The 24,630-nt window shown below is 36.3% G+C and overlaps 1 protein-coding gene and 1 pseudogene across 3 annotated transcripts in view; one reads left to right on the top strand and one right to left on the bottom strand.

Moving 5' to 3' along the window:
* The window catches only part of Rdx (radixin), an 87,991-nt gene that overhangs the window by 39,210 nt on the left and 24,151 nt on the right, over positions 1-24,630 (top strand). For all 3 annotated transcript variants that reach the window (XM_058586481.1, XM_046466181.2, XM_046466189.1), the window contains 3 exons: positions 826-922; positions 1,632-1,795; positions 6,972-7,102. In XM_058586481.1, the coding sequence (XP_058442464.1) occupies positions 826-922; positions 1,632-1,795; positions 6,972-7,102 (392 nt within the window). The remainder of the gene's footprint in view (positions 1-825; positions 923-1,631; positions 1,796-6,971; positions 7,103-24,630) is intronic.
* Positions 20,573-21,097, bottom strand: LOC124108385 (small acidic protein-like; annotated as a pseudogene).

The following is a 24,630-nucleotide window of genomic DNA, read 5'->3' on the forward strand; positions in this document are numbered from 1 at the left end:
AGAATGTTTTATGTAGAAAAAAACAATTTGCTATGCTGTAGTACCTATCTGCTTAAGTATTAAAGGTAGTACAAATAGCTAGAAATTCTTAGTTATGAGTAGCCTGGATGACTTCTTGGCTAGTGTAAGAGTCAGTTATTTCTCACTTATATGATTTGATTGATAGTCTGAAAAAGTAAAATAGATGAAAAAGCAGAAACAAAATTACTTACTCTAATCAGATTCCCTGTATTTTTATATATAGGGTGATAAAAAGGGACAACTGTCATATAGAGTTTGAATTTTAGTTCTACCACTTATCCAGCCATTTGTGAACACTTTAGAATTTTTAAAATTGAGATATAATTCATATACCATTAAATTAATTCTTTCCAAGTATACTGAAAATCCAATGTTTTTAATATATTCATATATCTAAACATTTAACAAGAAGGAAATAATAGTAATTGATGTTCATAATCCACATGAGCAGTTATAAAAACCTAATTTTTGCCCTTTCTTTCTTAAACATATTTAACTGAAAGTTGTAGTAGCTTAAAAACGGAATAAAAATCTAAAATAATATAGACTCCAAGAGACTTATTTCTATACTCTGATTACCAGATATTTTTTTCTTACGTAATTTTAGGAAAATAATGCTTTTAAGGTTCATGACACATTTATAAACTCTTTGAGAGGTTATCATGTGATTCAATATGTCAAATTTCTATTAAAAATACATTTTGAAAACATAACTCTTTAAGATTGCCAAACGGCCCCCAAGAATTGATTAACTTTTTCTGTTGTTTCCTGCCTTTAATTAAAGGGATGCTCTTACTTTTTAAGGTTAACACCTAAAATTGGCTTTCCCTGGAGTGAAATCAGAAATATTTCATTTAATGACAAAAAATTTGTTATAAAACCAATCGACAAAAAGGCACCTGTAAGTAAATTTATGTTTTAACTCTTTAAATTTCTGCTACTTCCCTATGATGTCACTTGAAGAATGGAATTAATCATTTATTGAATTGCTTTTGAGGTACATTCTCTTTTTTTTAGTTTTAACTTTCCCAGTGGTAAAGTAACAAATGTTTCACCATTTTTAAGAAACAATTTAAAAATTATTTGGTGACTGGAATGTAGTAGAGATAGTTTTCTGTTTATAGAGTTTTATATTATAAATTTTTTTTTCTTTTGCTTGGAGCCTTGGATCTTTAAACAGATTTTTAACATTTAGCTAATGTCAGGGATACTCTAGCATTCTATCTCTGCTTGTTATTGAAAACAAAAAGATATGGAGGACATTTCTAGGTTGAAAACAGCCACAAACAAGGACTGATTTTGACATTAATTGTGAAAAGCTAAACAAAATAATCTCCTCTTCTATGGTGGTAAGGAACAGGTGGTCATAGTTATTTGGAAAAGAAAAAAGAATGACATTTAAAGTAATGAGAGAATAAGATATTAATCTCTGTATAAAACTGGTTAGGCATGCAGAGGTAAGGAACTAGTAATTAGGAATTAGGAAATTTAATGATTTCTAAACTATGTATATATATTGACATTAGAATTCATACCTCATGTTGAAATTTAATGGATATGAAAGACACTATATTTCAGAAAGGTTTTAAATCAGAATATTTTATGTTCAGGATTTTGTTTTTTATGCACCGCGTCTAAGAATCAATAAGCGGATTTTGGCCTTATGTATGGGAAACCATGAACTGTACATGCGACGAAGAAAGCCTGATACTATTGAAGTACAACAGATGAAAGCTCAGGCTAGGGAGGAGAAACATCAGAAGCAGTTGGAAAGGTATGAATTTATAGCCTTTCATTTTTAATTGGTACAATAAACTATCTAAAACTTAAGACTTGTCAGTTTTATTACTATACTCTAATTTTACATTTTTATATTATTTGTCGTTGTATTAAAATAGACAGCATTATCACATTGTCCTTTTTATTTTTATTTTTTTAAACCTTTTTTAATATTTAATATTTTTTAGTTGGACACATTATCTTTATTTCATTCTTATGTGGTGCTGAGGATAGAACCCAGGGCCTCACATGTGCTAGGCAAGTGCTCTACCACTGAGCCCCAGCCCCAGCCCCTCACATTGTCCTTTTTAAAAATGAGTATGTATAATTTTCAAGGTAAAATATATGTGACAAATATTTCTTGGAAAATAGCTTTTCATGACTTCAAAGATGTGTATTTTTATTTATTTTTTTAATCAGTCATGCTTTTCACCTATATTGTTTGGGGCAGGGTAGTTTAAAAATTTTCAAATGTGTTTTGCTTTTGACATATTTCTTAAGTTTTTAAGGGTAAGAATGTGCTCAATGTTTAACTTTGAAATAATGTTAGTAACATTGTAGAACTCAAGTTATTGTAGAATAGAAAAACACCAGTAATTCCTACCAAAGACCCTGATCTTTTTGACTGTTTCTCTTAGTCTTGAAAGATACTATTAAATGCACATTAAAACTGAGAAATATTGAATAAAACCCTTATTGAACCTGGAACTACATTACTCATTCCAGCAACATAATTCCCATATCTGATTCTAGATTTTAACTGTATATTTTATTTGAAAAAAATTTAGTGGCCAAACTGAAGCTAACCCTTTATTGTGGAAATCTTTATGGAACAATGTGATCATCTAAGAAATAGAGGTCTTAAGAAAATCAAAAACCCCAAATTGAGGAAATCTAGACATACATTTTAAACATTGGACATAATATAGTTTGTGTCTAGTAATTAAATGGCCCCTCTTCTAGATGTCACTGTGCTATTATAGTTCCGCTATTTGTATTTAATGATTTTTTTAAAATGTTGTAAGTAATTCAGATGTTTTATTATTTTTACTTATTTTATAATATTAACTTAAATTGTATGCCCTACAGAATCTGACTTTGTTAGATTTTGTGTGGACATGGACCTTAATAATTCCTGATTCCATTAACAAGGATACTAAATTATATTGTTACTTTGGGCTTTGTCCTTTTTTCCTGCTGTCATGTGCCTTTGGATTACATTGTGTTTCTAGTCTTACTTTTTAAAAAGTTCTTTATATGTATTCTTATATTTTAAAAAATCATCATAAAACTTTTACTCTCTTCTCCAAAGTTTTCTATGCTGGATTAAGTGAAAAGTTACTTTATGTGCAGTTCCTGTATCTTATAGTCACCCCTCCATATGATGTCTAGTTGTTCTGCTGTCCTATTATTTACCTTATTCCTCAGCACATAGAAGTGGGCTATATGGAATCTTATTAGTATCATTTGGTGATAGTTACTCTAAAACCTAGAAGGAAGTGGAACACTTAAGTTTCTTTTTTGGCATTGTAATTCATGTTTCCTTTTTGGAATACATTTTATAGCTTTTCATTAGTAATTGTTTATTGACTGCTTTATGCACAGTGAGAGTTTATAACTTTATTATTCTAGTCATCTAAGGATTGATAGACTTTCAGAAATGGCATGCTAAGTCTTCATTTATTCCCTGCTTTACAGGGAGAGAGAAATGGCAGCTGTATATGTGGAAACAATTTTGGTCAAGCCCACTGGTAAAGTAGCCAGCAGACATAACTTTGGGGAATGCTCAGAGGTGTGCTGTCTGTGCTGCTAGAATCACTTGGGCAAAAACAGTAGATGGGAAAGGGCAGCCAGTAGACCTCTTACCCTACAATATCTTTGTTTTTGTGGCTGAATATTTTCCCCATAATTCTTTTATTGGCAATGAAAATGGTCTTGTTATTTATGTCCAAATTGAATGACTCATTCTGTCATACCTGAACATAATTTTCTATAGCCAAGATGGTTACTAAATTTAAAAACTGAAAACCTTAAGTTTACAATTTGGAATCAGATATCCATATGCCAATTGTAGGTTAGTTGTGGAAGCTTCTGTGTCATGGCTGGCTGCTTATGTCACGAGAACATAGCTGGTGTCATGCAAAGAGCATAAGCTTTGAAACTAAATAGATTTTGCTTTGAATCCTCTTCTAATTCTTGTTTAATAAGACTTTTTTGAGCCTGTGTTCCCTTGCTTTTATTAGGAAAGTAATAATCTTACCTTCAAAGGTTTTTTTTAAGAAATAATGACACCTATATATAGGCATTTAGCAAAGTATTTGGTGTTTCTTAGATAGTAGCTGTTATAGTAATTCTCAATATTTTAACATATTCTAAGTTGAATGTAAATTTAATATTCATTTAGGAAAAATGTTAGTGGGCCCATTTGATAATCTTTGAAAAATATTCTAAAATAATTTATTTTTGTATGTTAATATATAGAATACGTAGTTTACTAATGTTATTTATGACCTTGAAATAGAACTGGGTCAAAATGAGTATTTTCAACCCAAACTCTGAATAAAATATCTACATCCATAGTTGGAGTAACCACAAGAAGTTTTGTAGAGAAGGTGGGGTCTTGAAGGTTAGCGAATAGAGAAGACGTGAATAAATACATGTGTGAAGATAAGAATATGCATGCTATGTTAAAGGACCAGTGAGTGGATCAAGTTAATTCTCCCTAGTAAATGGTGTGCAGCAGAGAAGCAAAATTTCCCAGTTATTTATAAAGGAGACAGGCCTTCAAAAACTAGGTGTTTTGAAGTGTTAGCTGGTAATGGCTCTAATCAGGACAGAGAAGATGTGAGAAATGAACCTCACAAGAGTACAGAGTAAATTAAAGAATGTTTAATGTTTTATAATTGGATTAAATGTGTGCTTGTGCTGCACAGTTATTTTTTTTTTCAGTAGGAAAATGATACTTACCCCCACTTTACTTATAGCCAGGTACAGTCCTTTTTATTTGCTTCCCTGTCTCTTTCATCTTCATCCCTAAAGAAGAGCAAATGAAACATCAATAGGGAAAAGCTAAATAAAACCAGCACTTTTCCCCAGAAGGGACTCTAAATGAGACAACTGGACCTGAAAGATTTTGATGGTGAAATATCATTGTAGCTTTCAGATCTTGAGATGGGATTTGCACTGTGAGTCCTCAAGCAATGTTGTAGGGCCTAAAGGAAGAAAGAAGAGAACTGTCTTGGGGACTTGTGGTAGCAGCAGACATGACTGTGCAGAGGCTCGCAAGTGGTTGGGGTAGGCAGTGGACATCCTCAGGAAGAGGACAAACATGAGTAGTTCTTGCCCATATTAGCAGTTATTTGAAAACTGCTGTGCCTTTGTTTTCACGGAAAGCTTGATACTTCCACTGTCTGAAGATCACAGAAAGAGCAGCAACCTCTAGAGTTGGGCAGCATCACACCCTTCTTTTCTCTAGGAATGGGCTGCATCCACACTCTTCTTTTCCTCAAGGAAATTAGGAAGGTTAAATATGCCCTTAAGCCTTCATCATTCAGACGTCTAGAAGGGTAGTAACCCCTATCTCTTTGAATCTCTTTGCCTGTTATATGCTTCATAGAAATGAATGTTTTGTAGAGTGAACACAAGTCCTGGAGTATAGTTATTGATTCTTTCTCCTAGGTTTTGAGAAAGTACCTGTAGGGACCCCAAAACTAAAGTGGAGTTCCCCTTGCCTGAATGAGCCTCAGGCCCTTAGTTCCTAAGTGGTATGAGGATTTATTAAGCCAGCAGGGGTTCTAGTGACTCTTCAACTTCATGAGTTGGCTTGGTGTAACTTGGGGTATGGCAACTGGGGTATGGCAACTGTGCAGTTAACTTTTATTATGCCTGACCACCATCATTGCCTGCCTTGCCACTAACTGACTTGGGACAATACTATTTGCTCCCAAGTTGGACTCTTTCTCTTGGGGGTACATGATATTTGGAATCTGTAGGAATTTCAAAATTTATGTTTGTAGTTTAAAGGAAGAATACTTTAATAGTAAGACTTTGCTGAGAAATGTGGTTTTGTTGTGAAATTCAGAATTGACACTAGATGGCAGTGATGACTTTTTATGGAACATTAAAAAATGTTACAGATGAAATCATTTGTTTTTAATTAACAAAAAGAAAATTATTCTCATTGAAATAATGATTTGAATATTGATGGAACTTGTTAAGATATAATTTTCTCATCTGACTTTTATTCATCCTTTTGTTTTTGGTCTTCAGCATGGAGTCTGACCCAGAGTAGACTCTTCATGGATGTTTGATGAATGAATTTGGCCCTATTTTAAAGAATGTCTCATCAGTCCATGAGAGATGCAATTAAACAATTAAGGCATGCTTTCCCACTGGCAAGCTCTGATGATGATCTTTTTTTACAGCATTAAACACCTGGTATCATTCTAATGGCATTGTCAAAGGAAATAAAACTGATTTATCATCTTGGATGTAGGCATATATGGGTACTACCCCAGAAATTAAACTTGCATTAATTGATTTATAATTAATTATTTTAAAAATAGCCTCCCCAGTTTAAGAAGGGATTGTGTTAAAGAAGCCATTTTCTTGGGGTATGGCAACTGAGCAAAATAAACTCCATGATGCTGATGTAGGTTGCCAGAATTGACCCAGTGAAGATGGTAACTCTCCTAATCTTTTTCCCTGACTCAAACCTGCCTTAAAAACATGATTTATGGGCTGGGGATATAGCTCAGTTGGTAGAGTACTTACCTTCCATTCATAAGGCCCTGGGTTCTATCCCCTAGCACCACACAAAAACAAAACAAAACAAAACAAAACATGATTTATACACAATACTTTCTAGCAGTTTTGTAGTTAAGAATCCTCCTATGATGTCTGAAGCCTTTAATGTTTTTCATAATGGTCATTGATCATCTTTATTATGATCCAACAATAAGAAGTACACTGAAACCCAGCACATGTATATATGAATGGGCATAAGTGTGTGTAACAGCACAGGCCAATATTTTTAACCCTACCATATTTGAAGATAAGTTAATATAATGAAAAATTTTTAAATATTTATGCTGTAGTTTCTTATATGTTCAATATTAGGTTTCACACTATTTCTATTGATTTATAACATGGGAATTGCAATTCCTTCTAAGGGCACAGTTAGAGAATGAAAAGAAGAAAAGAGAAATAGCAGAAAAAGAAAAAGAAAGAATAGAACGTGAAAAGGAAGAACTAATGGAACGTCTAAGGCAAATTGAAGAACAGACATTGAAAGCCCAAAAAGGTAAGTTTCTTTTTAACGCTGTATTCAAAATTATTACTTTACTAACAGGAGTATTTTCTGACTGTTTTTATATGTTTTTTATGTTATTTAGGACAGTTACATTTAATTGACAATGCTTATGGGAACTGGATCATAAAGACATTTTAACTAAAGGCACATTGAGTTCTACAGTGCTCATGTTCTCTTTAATATACTTAATCACAAATATTTTTCACGTGTTACAGATGAATAGCTATTTACTATAGTAAATAACTATTAATTTATGACAATAACTGTTCAGGGTTCCATAAGTAAAACCATATGTTCAGTCCTTTAAACAAAAGCATTTATGCAGTGCTTCAAAGCATTTTCAGCTGTTCTGACTATATACATTTTTAGAACTCACTCCTAAAAAGATTTTAGTGTGTTAGAAAACACAGCACACATTGTGGATATAGCTCAGTGATAAGAGCACTTGCCTTGCTATGTGTGAGACCCTGGTTCCAAATCCCCAAAACTACATTAACAACAACAACAAAAGAAAAATCCACCATACATGTAAGATGTGTTATCTGTTTTTGGTAGTTACAAGTTTTGGAAGAACTTAACTTACTTCCTAGGCAGCATGTAACCAAAATACTACAATATGGAAATGATACAAGGTTTTTTTGATATGTGATTTATATTAAGTAATTGTAGAATTACTACTTTCATACAGCAAATAGTAGAAAGAGCAAAAGAAAAAAGATATTGAGCACAATCCAGTGTTTTCCTCCTTCCTAAACAGTAGGATTTCAGAGGGGAACATGAAATCTATACTATTTATAAAACCAAATTTAATAACTTGCTTTCCTAACAACTAGTAGCCATTGAGTTCTACTGGAAATAACCAGTAGTCTTATATAAGGCTTATTTTCATTCCTTATAGCAGCCTCCTATTGGAAGGAAATGCTTTTCGGGAGTATGTAGAATAATTTGCAAGGAGATAGAGTGGAGAGTCACAGAGATAACTCTTAAGTCTTTTTTTTTTTTTTTTTTTTTCCATTACCGTGCAATTTACCTTCTCTCTCCCTTTCCCTCCCACCTCTCATCCCTGTTAAATGTTAATCTTCTTCTCCTGTTCTTCGTCCCTACTCTGTTCTTAGTTACTTTCCTTATATCAAAGAAGACATTTGGCATTTGTTTTTTAGGGATTGGCTAGCTTCACTTAGCATAATCTGCTCTAATGCCATCCATTTCCCTGTAAATTCTATGATTTTGTCATTTTTTAATGCAGAGTAATACTCCATTGTGTATAAATGCCACATTTTTTTTATCCATTCGTCTATTGAAGGGCATCTAGGTTGGTTCCACAGTCTTGCTATTGTGAACTGTGCTGCTATGAACATCGATGTAGCAGTGTCCCTGTAGCATGCTCTTTTTAGGTCTTTAGGGAATAGACCAAGAAGGGGAATAGCTGGGTCAAATGGTGGCTCCATTCCCAGCTTTCCAAGAAATCTCCATACTGCTTTCCAAATTGGCTGCACCAATCTGCAGTCCCACCAGCAATGTACAAGTGTACCCTTTTCCCCACATCCTCGCCAGCACTTGTTGTTGTTTGACTTCCTAATGGCTGCCAATCTTACTGGAGTGAGATGGTATCTTAGGGTGGTTTTGATTTGCATTTCTCTGACAGCTAGAGATGTTGAGCATTTTTTCATGTACTTGTTGATTGACTGTATGTCCTCCTCTGTGAAGTGTCTGTTCAGGTCCTTGGCCCATTTGTTGATTGGGTTGTTTGTTCTCTTATTGTCTAATTTTTTGAGTTCTTTGTATACTCTGGATATTAGGGCTCTATCTGAAGTGTGAGGAGTAAAGATTTGTTCCCAGGATGTAGGCTCCCTATTTACCTCTCTTATTGTTTCTTTTGCTGAGAAAAAACTTCTTAGTTTGAGTAAGTCCCATTTGTTGATTCTAGTTATTAACTTTTGTGCTATGGGTGTCCTATTGAGGAATTTGGAGCCCGACCCCACCGACTGTAGATCGTAGCCAACTTTTTCTTCTATCAGACGGCGCGTCTCTGATTTGATATCAAGTTCCTTGATCCATTTTGAATTCACTTTTGTGCATGGCGAGAGAAAGGGATTCAGTTTCATTTTGTTGCATATGGATTTCCAGTTTTCCCAGCACCATTTGTTGAAGATGCTATCCTTCCTCCATTGCATGCTTTTAGCCCCTTTATCAAATATAAGATAGTTGTAGTTTTGTGGATTGGTTTCTGTGTCCTCTATTCTGTACCATTGGTCCACACGCCTGTTTTGGTACCAGTACCATGCTGTTTTTGTTACTATTGCTCTGTAGTATAGTTTGAAGTCTGGTATCGCTATACCGCCTGATTCACACTTCTTGCTTAGCATTGTTTTTGCTATTCTGGGTCTTTTATTTTTCCATATGAATTTCATGATTGCTTTCTCTATTTCTACAAGAAATGCCATTGGGATTTTGATTGGCATTGCATTAAACCTATAGAGAACTTTTGGTAATATCGCCATTTTGATGATGTTAGTTCTGCCTATCCATGAACAGGGTATATTTTTCCATCTTCTAAGATCTTCTTCTATTTCTCTCTTTAGGGTTCTGTAGTTTTCATTGTATAAGTCTTTCACCTCTTTTGTTAGGTTGATTCCCAAGTATTTTATTTTTTTTGAAGATATTTTGAATGGAGTGGTTGTCCTCATTTCCATTTCAGAGGATTTGTCGCTGATATACAGGAATGCCTTTTATTTATGCATGTTGATTTTAAATCCTGCCACTTTGCTGAATTCATTTATTAGCTCTAATAGTTTCTTTGTAGAGCCTTTTGGGTCTGCTAGATATAGAATCATATCATCTGCAAATAGTGATAATTTAAGTTCTTCTTTTCCTATTTTTATGCCTTTAATTTCTTTCGTCTGTCTAATTGCTCTGGCCAGTGTTTCGAGAACTATGTTGAAGAGAAGTGGAGAGAGAGGGCATCCCTGTCTTGTTCCAGATTTTAGAGGGAATGCCTTCAGTTTTTCTCCATTCAGAATAATGCTAGCCTGAGGCTTAGCATAGATTGCTTTTACAATATTGAGGTATGTTCCTGTTATCCCTAGTTTTTCTAGAGTTTTGAACATAAAGGGATGCTGTACTTTGTCAAATGCTTTTTCCGCATCTATCGAGATGATCATATGGTTCTTATTTTTAAGTCTATTGATGTGGTGAATAACATTTATTGATTTCCGTATATTGAACCAGCCTTGCATCCCAGGGATGAATCCTACTTGATCATGGTGTACAATTTTTTTGATATGTTTTTGTATCCGATTCGCCAGAATTTTATTGAGGATTTTTGCATCTAGGTTCATTAGAGATATTGGTCTGTAGTTTTCTTTCTTTGAAGTGTCTTTGTCTGGTTTAGGTATCAGGGTGATGTTGGCCTCATAGAATGAATTTGGAAGTTCTCCCTCCTTTTCTATTTCCTGAAGTAGCTTGAAAAGTATTGGTATTAGTTCTTCTTTAAAGGTTTTGTAAAATTCTGCTGTATACCCATCGGGACCTGGGCTTTTCTTAGTTGGTAGTCTTTTGATGGTTTCTTCTATCTCCTCAATTGATATTGGTCTGTTTAGGTTTTCTATATCCTCCTGACTCAATCTGGGCAGATCATATGACTTAAGAAATTTATCTATGCCTTCACTATCTTCTAATTTATTGGAGTATAAGGATTCAAAATAGTTTTTGATTATCTTCTGTATTTCTGAAGTGTCTGTTGTGATATTGCCTTTTTCATCCCGTATGCTAGTAATTTGAGTTCTCTCTCTTCTTCTCTTCACTAGCATCGCTAAGGGTCTGTCGATTTTGTTTATTTTTTCAAAGAACCAACTTTTAGTTTTGTCAATTTTTTCAATTGTTTCTTTTGTTTCGATTTCATTAATTTCAGCTCTGATTTTCATTATTTCTTGCCTTCTACTTCTTTTGCTGTTGTTTTGCTCTTCTTTTTCAAGGATTTTGAGATGAAGTATGAGATCATTTATTTGTTGGTTTTTTCTTTTTTTAAGGAATGAACTCCAAGCAATGAATTTTCCTCTTAGAACTGCTTTCAATGTGTCCCATAGATTCCGATATGTTGTGTCTGTGTTTTCATTTATCTCTAAGAATTTTTTAATTTCCTCCTTGATGTCTTCTATAACCCATTGATCATTCAGTAACCTATTGTTCATTCTCCAATTGATGTATGCTTTTTCCTTCCTTCTTTTATCGTTGATTTTCAGTTTCATTCCATTATGATCAGATAAGATGCATGGTAATATCTCTACTCCTTTATATTGTCTAAGAGTTGCCCTGTGACATAATATATGATCTATTTTTGAGAAGGATCCATGTGCTGCTGAGAAAAAAGTGTAACTGCTTGATGTTGGGTGGTATACTCTATATATGTCAATTAGGTCTAGGTTATTAATAGTGTTATTGAGTTCTATAGTTTCCTTATTCAACTTTTGTTTGGAAGATCTGTCCAGTGGCGAGAGAGGTGTGTTGAAGTCTCCCATGATTATGGTGTGGTGGTCTATTAGACTCTTGAACTTGAGAAGAGTTTGTTTGACGAACATAGCTGCACCATTGTTTGGGGCATAAATATTTATGATTGTTATGTCTTGTTGGTGTATGGTTCCCTTAAGCAGTATGTAGTGTCCCTCTTTATCTCTTTTGATTAACTTTGGCTTGAAATCTATTTTATTTGATATGAGTATGGACACGCCTGCTTGTTTCCGAAGTCCATATGAGTGATATGATTTTTCCCAACCTTTCACCTTCAGCCTATGTATGTCTTTTCCTATCAAATGCGTCTCCTGTAGGCAGCATATTGTTGGGTCTTGTTTTGTGATCCATTCTACTAGCCTGTGTCTCTTAATTGGTGAGTTTAAGCCATTAACATTTAGGGTTATTATTGAGATATGGGTTGTTCTTCCAGCCATATTTGTTTATTTCTGTTACTAAACATTGTTTGTTTTCCTCTTTGATTGTTTCCCCCCCCCCTTTACTGTCCTACCTCCCACTGTTGGTTTTCATTGTTTTTTTCCATTTCCTCTTCCTGTAATACTTTGGCTAGGATGTTTTGAAGAGATGGTTTTCTAGCTGCGAATTCTTTAAACTTTTGTTTATCGTGGAAGGTTTTAATTTCATTCTCCATCCTGAAGCTTAATTTCGCTGGATACACAATTCTTGGTTGGAACCCATTATCTTTCAGTGTTTGAAATATGTTATTCCAGGATCTTCTAGCTTTCAGAGTCTGTGTTGAAAGATCAGCTGTTATCCTGATTGGCTTGCCCCTAAATGTAATCTGCTTCCTTTCTCTTGTAGCTTTTAAAATTCTCTCCTTATTCTGTATGTTGGGCATCTTCATTATAATGTGTCTAGGTGTGGATCTCTTATGATTTTGCACATTCGGCGTCCTGTAGGCTTCTAGGATTTGGGATTCTGTCTCATTCTTCAAGTCTGGGAAGTTTTCTTGTATTATTTCATGGAATAGACTGCTCATTCCTTTGGTTTGGAGCTCTGTACCTTCCTGTATCCCAATGACTCTTAAGTTTGGTCTCTTAATGTTATCCCATATTTCTTGGATGTTCTGCTCATGGTTTCTTAACAGTCTTGCTGAGCTGTCTATGTTCTTTTCCAGTTGAAATACTTTGTCTTCATTGTCTGATGTTCTATCTTCTAAGTGTTCTACTCTGTTGGTAGTATTCTCCATTGAGTTTTTAAGTTGGTTTATTGCTTCCTGCATTTCTAGGATTTCTGATTGCTTGTTTTTTATAACCTCTATCTCCCTGTATAGTTGATCCTTTGCTTCCTGGATTTGTTTGCGTAATTCGTTGTCGAAGTGATCTTTCATTGTCTGATTTTGCTGTTTAATGTCTTCCTTGATACTCCAGATCATCTGAAGCATGTATATCCTGAATTCTTTATCTGACATTCCATCTGCTGCAGCTGTTACCTCTTCTAACGTTGCGTTGACCTGCATTGCTTGTGGTCCTTTCTTTCCTTGTCTTTTCATACTGCTTGCGTATCTTTCCTGCAGGTGCGGGCGGCGGCTCTGCTCTCTCCTTATTCCAATTGGGGTGTCGTGGCTACCACGCCGGCAGGTCACTGGGCCTGTTCTGGGAGCTGGTGGCGGCTCTGTTCTGCCCCTACTCCAATTGGGGTGACGTGTCTGTCGTACCAGCAGGCCACTGGGCCTGTCCTGCTGGTCGGTCACAGATCTGCCCACCTTTCGGGCACGAGTGGAGGCTCTGCTTTGCCCCTACTCCAATTGTGGTGTCGTGACTACCCCGCCTGCAGGATGCTGGGTCTGTTCCTGGCAAGGGAGGTGACTCTGCTCTGTCACTACTCCAATTAGGGTGGTGTTTGTACCCCGCCGGCAGGCTCCTGGGCCTGATCCGCCGGTCTGTTGTAGGTCTGCCTACCTTGAAGGCGCGGGCGGCGGATCTGCCCTGCCCCTCCTACCACGCCTGCGGACCCCTGGGCCTGATCTGCAGGTTGATCACTGGTCTGCTCACCCTGCGGGCACGGGTGGCGGTTCCGCTCCACCCCCACTCCAATTGGGGTCACGTGACCACCACACCGGCAGGGCCTGATCCGGGCGTGGGATAAGGATCTGCTCTGCCCCTACTCGAGTTGGGGTGACGTGTGTACCACACTGGCAGGCCACTGGGCCTGACCCGCCAGGCTGTCACAGGTCTGTTTACCTTGCAAGCGCGAAGGGCGGCTCTGCCCTGCCCCTCCTACCACGCCCATGTACTACTGGGTCGTGGGTCTGCCCACCTGGCGGGTGTGGGTGGCGGCTCCGCTCCGCCCCCTCTCCAATTGGGGTCACGCGGTCACCACGCTGGCGAGCCGCTGGGCCTGCTCCGGGGGCTGGCGGCGGCCCGGCTCCTTCCCTCTGGCTCGAGGACAAATTGAGGAGACTCGGGTGACTGAGCCTCACCCCCCTTACCAGGAGACCAACTGCTTATGTCACCGCTGGTATTGATGAAGATCTCTGCTCCACCGCTTTCTGCTGACATCAGATCTCTGCCATGTTGGTATCCTATGCGAATGGCAGCATTTCGTTCCCCTTGCCAGGCAACCCAAGCAATGGGTGAGTCCTGACCTGCCCTCAGCAGGACCCGGACCGAGACACAGTTTCCGCGGGCTCCTAGCCCCGGGCCAGGGAAGTTCCGGGAGCCGGAACTCGGCCGCTCCGTGCTCGGTGTAAGCTCCTATAAGTGTAGGCTCCAAGAAGCAGCCCCCGCGGGCTCAGTTCCGGGAGCCGGAATTCGGCCACTTAGTGTTTGGTGTATGCTCTGATAGTAGCAGGGTCCAAGAAGCAGCCTCCGCGGGCTCCGCAGCCCTGAGCCAGGGCGGTTCCGGGACGGTTCCGGGAGCCGGAACTCGGCCGCTCTGTGCTCGGTGTAAGCTCCTATAAGTGTAAGCTCCAGGAAGCAGTCCCCGCGGGCTCAGTTCCGGGAGCTGGAATTCGGCTTCTTGGTGTTTCGTGTTTGCTCTGATATTAGCAGGGTCCAAGAAGCAGCCTCTGCAGGCTCCGCAGCCCGGAGCCAGGGCGGTTCCGGGACGGTTCCGGGAGCCGGAACTCGGCCGCCCCGCGCTCCGTGTTCACTCCGATAAGATCAGATTTTAAGAAGCCCCCAGGCGCTGAACCCTAGCAATCTGTCTGCAAGCCGCAGGCGAATTGCAGCCTGAAATTACCTGTTCTATGGCTGAATGAGCTGCGGTCAGTCAAAAACAGGTGTGGTGACGTCAGTTTACCAACATGGTGGCTGCTGGCCTCCTCTGTGGTCTGACCGGTGTGGAGAACCGAGATGGACCGCTTCCTTCCCCGTCTCGAACCCAGAATTCAGCCCTGAGTGCGGTGCTTGCGCGTCTGGCAGAAACTGCAGCGCTGTAACCCTGCGTCTCTATCCCAGCGCGCCTTGCAGACTCTAGCCGCGGGGCGATTTGCTGAATAAGCAGTTTTACCCTCCGTGCGACAAACCTCTCGCGTTTGAGTCCCCGTAGCCGATCCTCGTGCGATGGAAATCCTTCCTCCAGGTTCCGGCGCACCCCACTATTGCTGGAAATTCCTAACAAGATATCCTTTAGCCGTCCTGACTTGTCATACTCCCACACAGTGAAGCAGCACACGGGGGTAATGCACTCCCCTCGCCGCCATCTTCCCTCCTCCACTCTTAAGTCTTTAAGATGATTAATCATTCCAGTTCCAAGAGAATTGGAAATAATAATAGAAAAAAATAGGGTTTATTCTAACCAGTAGAAACATTATTTCTCAGATTTACAGAAGACCTGGAAACTAAATTATTCGAAGCCCAAAAGTAGTAAAGTATTTGTTTGCAGACCACAGCTCAGGGGTATAGCTGAGCAGTAGAGCATCTGCCTAGCATGCACGGCGGCCCTGGGTTCAATCCATAGCACTGCAAAAGGAAAAAAATGTGTGCAGTGTACTAAAAGATGTTAAAAATGGAAAGTTTATAAACATTTATTGTACCTGTCTGATTTGAAAGATTGAACCAGCACTTTTTTATTTACATAACACCTTTTTTGAAAGAACTACTAAATATTTCAAACTCATTTATTTAGGACGTGTAATAAAAATATTAATTTATATATAAAAAAAGCAAAGAAGCACTGGAGAATATAAGCGAGATAGAACATAAAGAATATAGAACATCCTATCAAGACAATTTCAAATCAGTCATCTTAAGGCAAAAGACACCCAATTTGGTTTTTGTTTTTCTAATGAAGTTTTTCCAGGCTGTCCTAAAATCTACATGATTGTCTTGTAATTTATATTAAAATCTCATTCAAATGCAGTAACTTCGGCCATCTCTAAGTCATGGTATTTAGTAAATTGACCTATGATTTTTTTGTGTGTGAGAAGAAACTTTATATTTCATTATTTATTTTTGTTTTTATTGATGTTATTTTTTAGATGAATCATTAAATAGAAGCATTGTTCCACATGTAACATTTTAAAAATTATTTATCATTTTTAATTATTTTGAGGATATAATGGCAAATGATATTTGAATATAATACAGCCAGACCTGCATTCAGTTACTGTTCAAGCAAATATCAAGGTGAATTTTTCTTCTTCAGTAAGACAAACTATAGAAAAGAGTTGACATGTAATGATTGCATTTGGTCTGGATACTTTTTAAATCCCTTGCGTGTATTATACACAGTTCTAGGCATTAGGATACAGTACTGAACAGAAAAGGTCCTTGCTCTAATGGAGTCTATATTTTACTGAAAGAAGAGGATGAAATGGTAACATCATTTTTATATAGTTTTTAAGTGCCAGGAGGGAAGTAAGCATGATGTGATTAAAAGGAGTAGTTGTGGGTAGGCAGGGTGATATTCACTTTGGATATACATTGTTTACAATTAGGAGCAAAGTTTAATTCTGTTGTTATTTTATAATATGATCATAAGGAAGTCATTTCAACCTCTTGGTTTCCTTAGGTTCCTAAATTCATATTTTAAAAAATCAAAGCACTTTTCTGATAGATTCCTTAGGTGTTGTACAGATACTTTTTTTTTGTGGGAGCAGGGAATAATCAGGGATTGAACTCATGGACACTTACTCTACCACTGAGCTACATCCCCAGCCCTATTTTTTTATATCTTTATTTTTATTTTATTTTATATATTTATTTTATTTTTAATGTGGTGCATGCCTCATGCATGCTAGGCGAGCGCTCCACCACTAAGCCAAAACCCCAGCCCCCCCAGCCCTATTTTATATTTTATTTAGAGACAGGGTCTCACTAAATTGCTTAGGTCTTTGCTAACAAAACTTACTTGCTTTCCTTTAAGGTAGTATTCTTTTCTAAGGTTTTTTTTTTTTTTTTTTTTTTTTTTTTAAAAAGCGATCCTTGATGAAACATTGCCTTAGAAAAGGGAAGTGTAAATCAAAACTGTGAGACACCATTTCAAATTTGTAGAGTGACTACAATCCAGAAAACAAACATTAAGAAATGTTGGACACAGGGTTCAGTGGCTCACGCCTGTAATCTCAGTGACTTGAGAATCTGAGACAGGAGGTTCATGAATTCAAAGCCAGCCTCAGCAACAGCGAGGAACTAAACAACCTAGTGAGACCCTGTCTCTTAAAAAAAAAAAAAAAAGAACTAAATAGGGTTGGGGATGTGGCTCAGTGGTTGAGAGTGCCCTTGAGTGCAATCCCAGGTACCAAACAAACAAACACAACAACAACAACAAAAAAACGTTGATGAGAACGTAGAGTAATCATCATACATTGCTGATTGGAATATAATATAGTATAGCCACTCTTGTAACTACTGTGGCAGTCCTCAAAACCAAAAGAGTTAATATAGTCTAGGAATTTCTCACCTTAAGTTTGTACCCCAAAGAAATGAAATCTTACAACACAAAAACCATATACACATATGTTAACATTATTTACAATAGTTAGTAGAACAGGGGAAACAACACAGGTGTTCATCAGTTAATGAATGAAAAGATGAACATAGATATGAAAATTATTAATAAAATATTGACAAATTACCTGAAAAAACACATTTAAAAGATAGTGTACCGGGCTAGGTTTGTGGCTCAAGTGGTAGAGTGCTCTCTTAGCATATGTGAGGCACTGGGTTCGATCCTCAGCACCACATAAAAATAAAATAAAAAGATTTTATCCACCTAAAACTAAAAAATAAATATTTTTTAAAAAAGAGTACCATAATCAATTGGTTATCAGCCCAGAGATACAATCACTAAATGTAGTTCACCACAATAAAACAGACTTACAGATAAGAATCACATCATTATCTCATTAGATGCAGAAAAAGCATTTAACAAAGTTTAGTACTCACTGATGTTTAAAACAGTAGAAAAACTAGGAATAGAAGGCACTTAGCTCAACATTGTACAGGCTATATATGACAAACCCAAGGCAAACATTATTCTGAATAGAGAAAGACAAAGTATTTGCTTTAAAAACAGGAACAAGGAGAGGAATGAACTATTTCATGCAAATGGACACCAAAAGAAAGCAGGAGTAGCCATACTAATATCAGATAAAATGACTTTAAATCAAAACCAGTAAAAAGAGACAATGAGGATTATTATATAATGATTAAGGTGTCAATTCAGCAAGAGCAAATCTTTAAAAATATATGTGTGTGTATATGTATATATATCCAATATTATAACACTCAAATAAAGCAACTATTAACAGACCTAAAGGTCAAACCAATACAATCCATAGCTAGGGACTTTAACATTGGACAAATTATCCAGACAGAAAATCAACGAAGAAACGGTTAAATTGCACCCAGTACCAAAGAGACCTAACAGAACATGCTATCCAACAGTTAGAGAATGCAAAACTTTCTTATTAGCATATGGAACGTTTTTCAGGATAGATCATATGGCAGTCCACAAAACAAGTTGCAGCATATTTTTTAAAAAAATGAAATCATATTGAGTGTCTTTTCTGATCACAATGCAATAAATATAAAAATCAATAACAGAAAAATCTTTGGAAACTATATAAATACATGGAAGAACTCAAAAAAGAAATTTAAAAATAATTTTTGCCAGTGTAGTTAGTTCAGAACATGCTTGTGTTTGTGTATCAGAATCAAGACTCATAAGCAACCCAGCATATTTAAACCATGAAATGATGAAAATACTTTTTGAAACATAACACTGGTCTCTCTCCCTCTTACATTTTTAAATATAAGCCCTCATTTTCTATTTAAATCAACTTCAATGTGCAGTTCTACAGGCTAGATATTTGAAAATCAGTGGTCAAGCTAAAATGCTTTGAATGGAATAAACTAAATTTCTGTAAACCATGTATCTGTTAAATGTTTTACACATTGTCTTTTATAATGTTTATTTTGGGGGATATTGGTGGTTGAACCCATGGCACTTAACCACTGAGTCACATCTCCAGCCCTTTTTATTTTTTGAGACAGTGTCTCGCTGAATTGCCGAGGCTGTTCTTGAACTTTTGATCCTCCTGTTTCATCCTCCTGAGCTCCTGGGATCACAGGCATGCGCCACCATTCCTGGCAGACTCATTATTTTAAATATATATAGGGTGGAACCTGTTTTAAAACAATGTGAAAAGTTAAAAAAGCAAAAACAAAATAATAAATAAATTTTTGGGGCCAGATATATGAAAAGTAATGCAAGACATAATCTGTAGCCAGAAATCACCTGTTTTAATTGCTGTACTCTTAACAAATTGTAAATTGCAAAATGATAAGAGTACTTGGGGGTAAAAAGGTCCAGTGCATCAAACATATACTTAAGTATCTAGATAAATAATAGTTTGTCTCACAAACAGGTTTGATTCTCATCTTTGAACCTGTTACTTGGAAACATTCAGATTTTGGAAACAATTATTCAGAGATCCACTGACTAGCCCATAATGCAGTTGTGTTAATCCATTATAAAAATCATTCACATAAAAGCATTTTAATCTTCAACAGAAGCAATAAAATTAAAAGGTAATACTTCTTTTTAGTAATTAGATAATCAAATAACCACACTGGAATAAAATAAAGACAATTTCTTATTTCTGCTTATTCAATAAACTCCCTTCCTCTTTTTTAGATAATGAAAATAAATGTATCACAACCAAATATGGGAAACTGCTTAGTCTTTATTTAGACCTGAAGGGATAAATGAACTTTGGTCACATTTCCTTTTAAAAAAATAAAAATCCAGGTTTACATATTTCTAAATAGTCAGAACTAAATGAGCAGAAAAATAATTTCATATGTAAAACTTGGCCAAATTTTATCAAAATCCTAACATGCAATGTGATACAAGTTGTATGAAGGCTGGAATTACAACATTCTAAATGTGACAGTTTTATTCTGTTCTAATATGTATTAATCTATCATGTCCCATCATTCTATATAGAATTGGAATCCTGGAGCTTAATGGGTTGATGTACTTGTGCTTGTGTTGTTTTGGTCCAAAAGAGCAGAGCTGAATCAGTAAGAGTGAATGAAATATGTAATCTTTTTCCAACAATAATTTAGATTGTGATAGGCAGCAGAAATATTCTTGATGAATGTTCTACTTTAACAATTAATTAAGGAATATATTTCATGAAAACATCACAGCATCAAATTTTTATAAAAGAAAAATATGAAGAAAAAAAACCCAGATGAAATAGCTACCACAACATGTCTTCCACAATGCATCTGAAGGGGTAAAAGGTGAGGTTAAAGGGTTGGTGATGTTAATACAAAAGGAAGTTGAATATCGTATTTATAATTTTCTACAAGTGTTACTCTTTACAAAATAATAGTCATGGCCATAAAAGTGTATTGAATGGCATTTGAAAGCAATGGCTTTATAATTATTTAAAAGGACCTTTTTAAATAATTGTAATATTCCATAATCAGTCCTCCATTGTGCATTATAACAATAAGGCTTACTTTTAATCAAAGACTAAGTGGGAATTAACAAACTAGATTTAACAAATATTTTATAATTGCTTTTTTGCATCTTTTTGTTTTGGGGATCTTCCATTTCATCAGGGTGCTCAGTAGCTTCAAGTTCTTCAGATTCTTCTTTCTCTAATTCTGAATCACTTTCAGAATCATCTAGACTTTCAAAATAAGGTGAATATCATCATTGTCTCCAGCCACGTCATCTTCTCCATCATGATCTTCTATCTCATTGAAGCCAAGTCCACAGTGTTGATAGTTTCCTGATAAATATTTGATGATATTGAGACTCCAATTCTTCATTATTTTCTTATCTTCTTCCCCTTTTTGAAAATGAGATGTTGTTTTGTGATCTTCTATAACAAGACAACCAATATGTGCTTTCTTGCCTGTACCCGATAAGTCTCAAGAATTTTTGTTTTCTCATTGCCCAAGTCTTCTGCCTCCAAATTGCTAGATCCAAGATCATTTCTTGGGGAGGCTGAATGATTCACCTGTGTGTGGGAGATTGCCTGGCAGCACTCATTGTTGTGTTGATCCTGACATGAAATGCCCAACACACTCACAGTTTTCTTCAGGCAGACACCAGTAGCTTGCAATCTGCCACTGACTCAAACAGGGTCACTTTGAGGCCTGGGCACAGTGGCATATGCCTGTAATCTCAGTGGCTCAGGAGGCTGAGACATGAGAATCCGGAATTCAAAGCTGGCCTCAGCAATGGCAAGGCCCTACGCAACTCTGTGAGACCCTGTCTCTAAATAAAATGCAGAACAGATCTGGGGATATGGTTCAGTGGCCACGTGCCTCTGAGTTTAGTCCCCAGTAACCACCCCCATCTCCAAAACAAAAACCAGCATCACTTTGAAACTGAAAGCCCCCTCTGGGCTTTCACCACCATCATCACCACTTTAAAAATTCTCAAAGTCAAAATAGAGACACAACATACCCAAACCAATCAGATACAGCAAAAGTAGTACCAAAAAGGAAGTTTATAGCAATCAACGCCCACATCAAAAAAAGGAGAGATTTTAAAGAACCTATCACTGCATTTCATGGAACTAGAAAAATAATTAAAAGCTTATTAAAAGGAAAGAAACAGTAATGATCAAAGCAGAAATAAATGAAGCCTAAAAAGCAATACAAAAGATCAATGAAACAAAGAACTGGTTCTTCAAAATATATGAAATAGACAAGCCTTAGCTAGACTGAGGACAGAAGAGTCAAATCAGAGATAGAAATGGAAGCATTACAACTGACACCATAGAAATACAAAAATCATTAGAGATTGTTATAAAGTATGTACCAACATGTTTGATAATTTAGGAAAAATGAACAAATTCGTAGACACACACCTTCTCAAGACAGAATCATGAATAGAAAACCTAATCAGACCAGTAACAAATGAGATTGATGGAAAGTTTTTTATTAGTAATTCAAAGAAAATCCTAGGACCAGAGGGCTTCACTGCTGAATTTATCAAACATTTAATCTGAATCTCCTTAAGCTATTCCAAAACAGGAAGGAACTCTTCCAAACACATTCTAAGAGGACATTACTCTGATACCAAAAAACAGATAAGGACATAATAAAAACAGGAAAACTACAGAGCAGTTTGATGAACAAAGACTGCAAAAATCCTCAACAGAATTTTTGCCAGCCAGATACAATAGCAAATTTAAAAGATTATTTAGCACAATCAAGTAGGATTCATCCCAGTGATGCAAGGCTGAAAAGTGATACACCACATCAACAGAATGAAGGACAAAAACCACACCATTATCTCAATTGAGGGAGAAAAGGAATCTGACAAAATTCAACATCGTTCTAATACCTTCTAATAAAAATGCTGAACAAATATATAAGGAACATACCTCAACAAAATAAAGATCATTTATATTAAGCGAACAGTGAATATATTGTATGGGGAAAAGCTTTCTCTCTGAGATCTGATACAAGATAAGGATGCCCATTTTTTTACATTTTTATTCAAGATAGTGCTGGAAGTCCTAGCTGGAGCAGTTAGGAAAGAGAAGGAAATGCAGGGCACCCAGATTGAATAAGAAGAAATCAAATTGTCACCATTTGCAGATGACATAATCTCCTGTACAGAAACCTCAAAGACTCTACCAAAAACTGCTAAAATTAATGAATTCAGGGAAGTTGCATGATATAAAATTAACATATAAAATCACTAGCATTGGGACTGGGGATATAGCTCAGTTGGTAGAGTGCTTGCCTCATATGCGCAAGGCCCTAGGTTCAATCTCCAGCAACACACACACACACATGCATCACTATGTGCTATATGCCAATAGTGAATTACCCGAAATAGAAATCAAGAAAGCAGTCCTATTCATAATAGCTACAAAAGATAAAATACCTAGAAATAAATTTAACCAAAGAGATGAAATTATTTCTACAGTAAAAATTTTAAAGAAATTGAAGAGAACCAAAACTAATGGGAAAAACATCCCATGTTCTATATTATATATATATATATATATGTATATTTTTTTTTTCTATATAACAATATAGAAGAATCAATATTGTTAAAATGTTCATTCTACCCAAAGCAACTTACTGATTAATTGCAATTCCTATTAAAATACCAGTGGTATACTTCACAGGACTAGGAAAAACAATTCTAAAATGTATATGAAACACACACACACACACACAGAGACACACACACAGACACCCCTGAATAGCCAAGGTTACTGTGAGAACAAAGAACAAGAGACATTACACTATCTGAATTCAAAACATATTACAGATTTGCAGTAATCAAAATGGCATGGTATTGTCATTAAAATAGAATAGCCTAGAAGTTAACCCACATATCTACAGCTAACTGATTTTCAACGTAGGTACTAAAAATATGAATTAGAGGTAGTCTTTTTAATAAACAATGTTGGGAATATTGGAAACCCACATGCAGAATTAAACTGGACTTCCATTTCTCACTGATTAAAAACTCAACCCAAAATGGATTAAAATCTTAAATGGAACACTCGAAGCAAATTTCGAGAAGAAAACCAATGGGAAATACTTCAGTCCATTGGAATGGGCAGGGACTTTATGGACAAGATGCCAAAAGTTCAGGAAACGAGCAAAAGTAGACAAATGGGATTTTATAAAAGTTTCTGCACAGCAACACTCAACAGAATGCAGACAACATACAGAATGGGAGACAATATTTACAACATATACATTTGACAAGAGGTAGATACATAGAATATATAACAAACTCCAAATAATACAACCAGATTTTAAAAATAGGCAGTAGATCTAAATAGACATTTTTCAAAAAAAAAAAAAATAAATAAAATAAATAACAAATGGCCAACAGGTACGTGCAGAAATGCTCAACATCACTAATCATCAGGGGAATACAGATCAAAACCACAATGAAGTATCACCTCCAGTAAGAATGGCTGGTATAAAAAAGACTAAAGATACCATGTGGTAACATGGATGTGGAGGAAAGGGCACCTTGCACACTGTTGGTGGCAATGTAAATTAGTATAGCTGTTATGGAAAACAGTATGAAGCTTCCTCATAAATATTAAAAATAGAACTATGATGATGATGGTCCAATAATTCTACTACTGGGAATATATTTGAAGGAAATGAAATTGGTATGTAAAAGAACTATCTATCCTACTATGTACATTGCTGGATTCTTCACAGTAGCAGAGAAGTGGAAATAAGATTATCTAAGTGTTCATGAACTGATTAATGGATGAAGAAAATGTGGTATGTAACATGCACAATCACATCTTTTGCAACAACATCAATGGAACTGTTTCATTTTGTGAAATGAAACAAGTCAGGTACAAAAAGACAAGTACCACATGATCTCATTCATGTGGAATATAAAAAAACATTTATTTCATAGATGTGAGTAGAATGGTAGTTACCAGAGGTCAGGGACAGTGTGGAGGAAGGGATGAGGAAAGTTCCAACAGTGGGTACTAAGTTATAGTTAGATTGGAGCAAAAAACTCTGGGCTATTGTTGTAAAGTATTATGACTTATAGATAACAGTTATGAACTGCAC

The sequence above is a fragment of the Marmota monax genome, unplaced genomic scaffold (genome assembly GCF_021218885.2).
Source record: "Marmota monax isolate L192 unplaced genomic scaffold, Marmota_monax_Labrador192_F-V1.1 WCK01_AAM20220418_F8-fsc00045, whole genome shotgun sequence".
Taxonomy (NCBI): Eukaryota; Metazoa; Chordata; class Mammalia; order Rodentia; family Sciuridae; genus Marmota; species Marmota monax.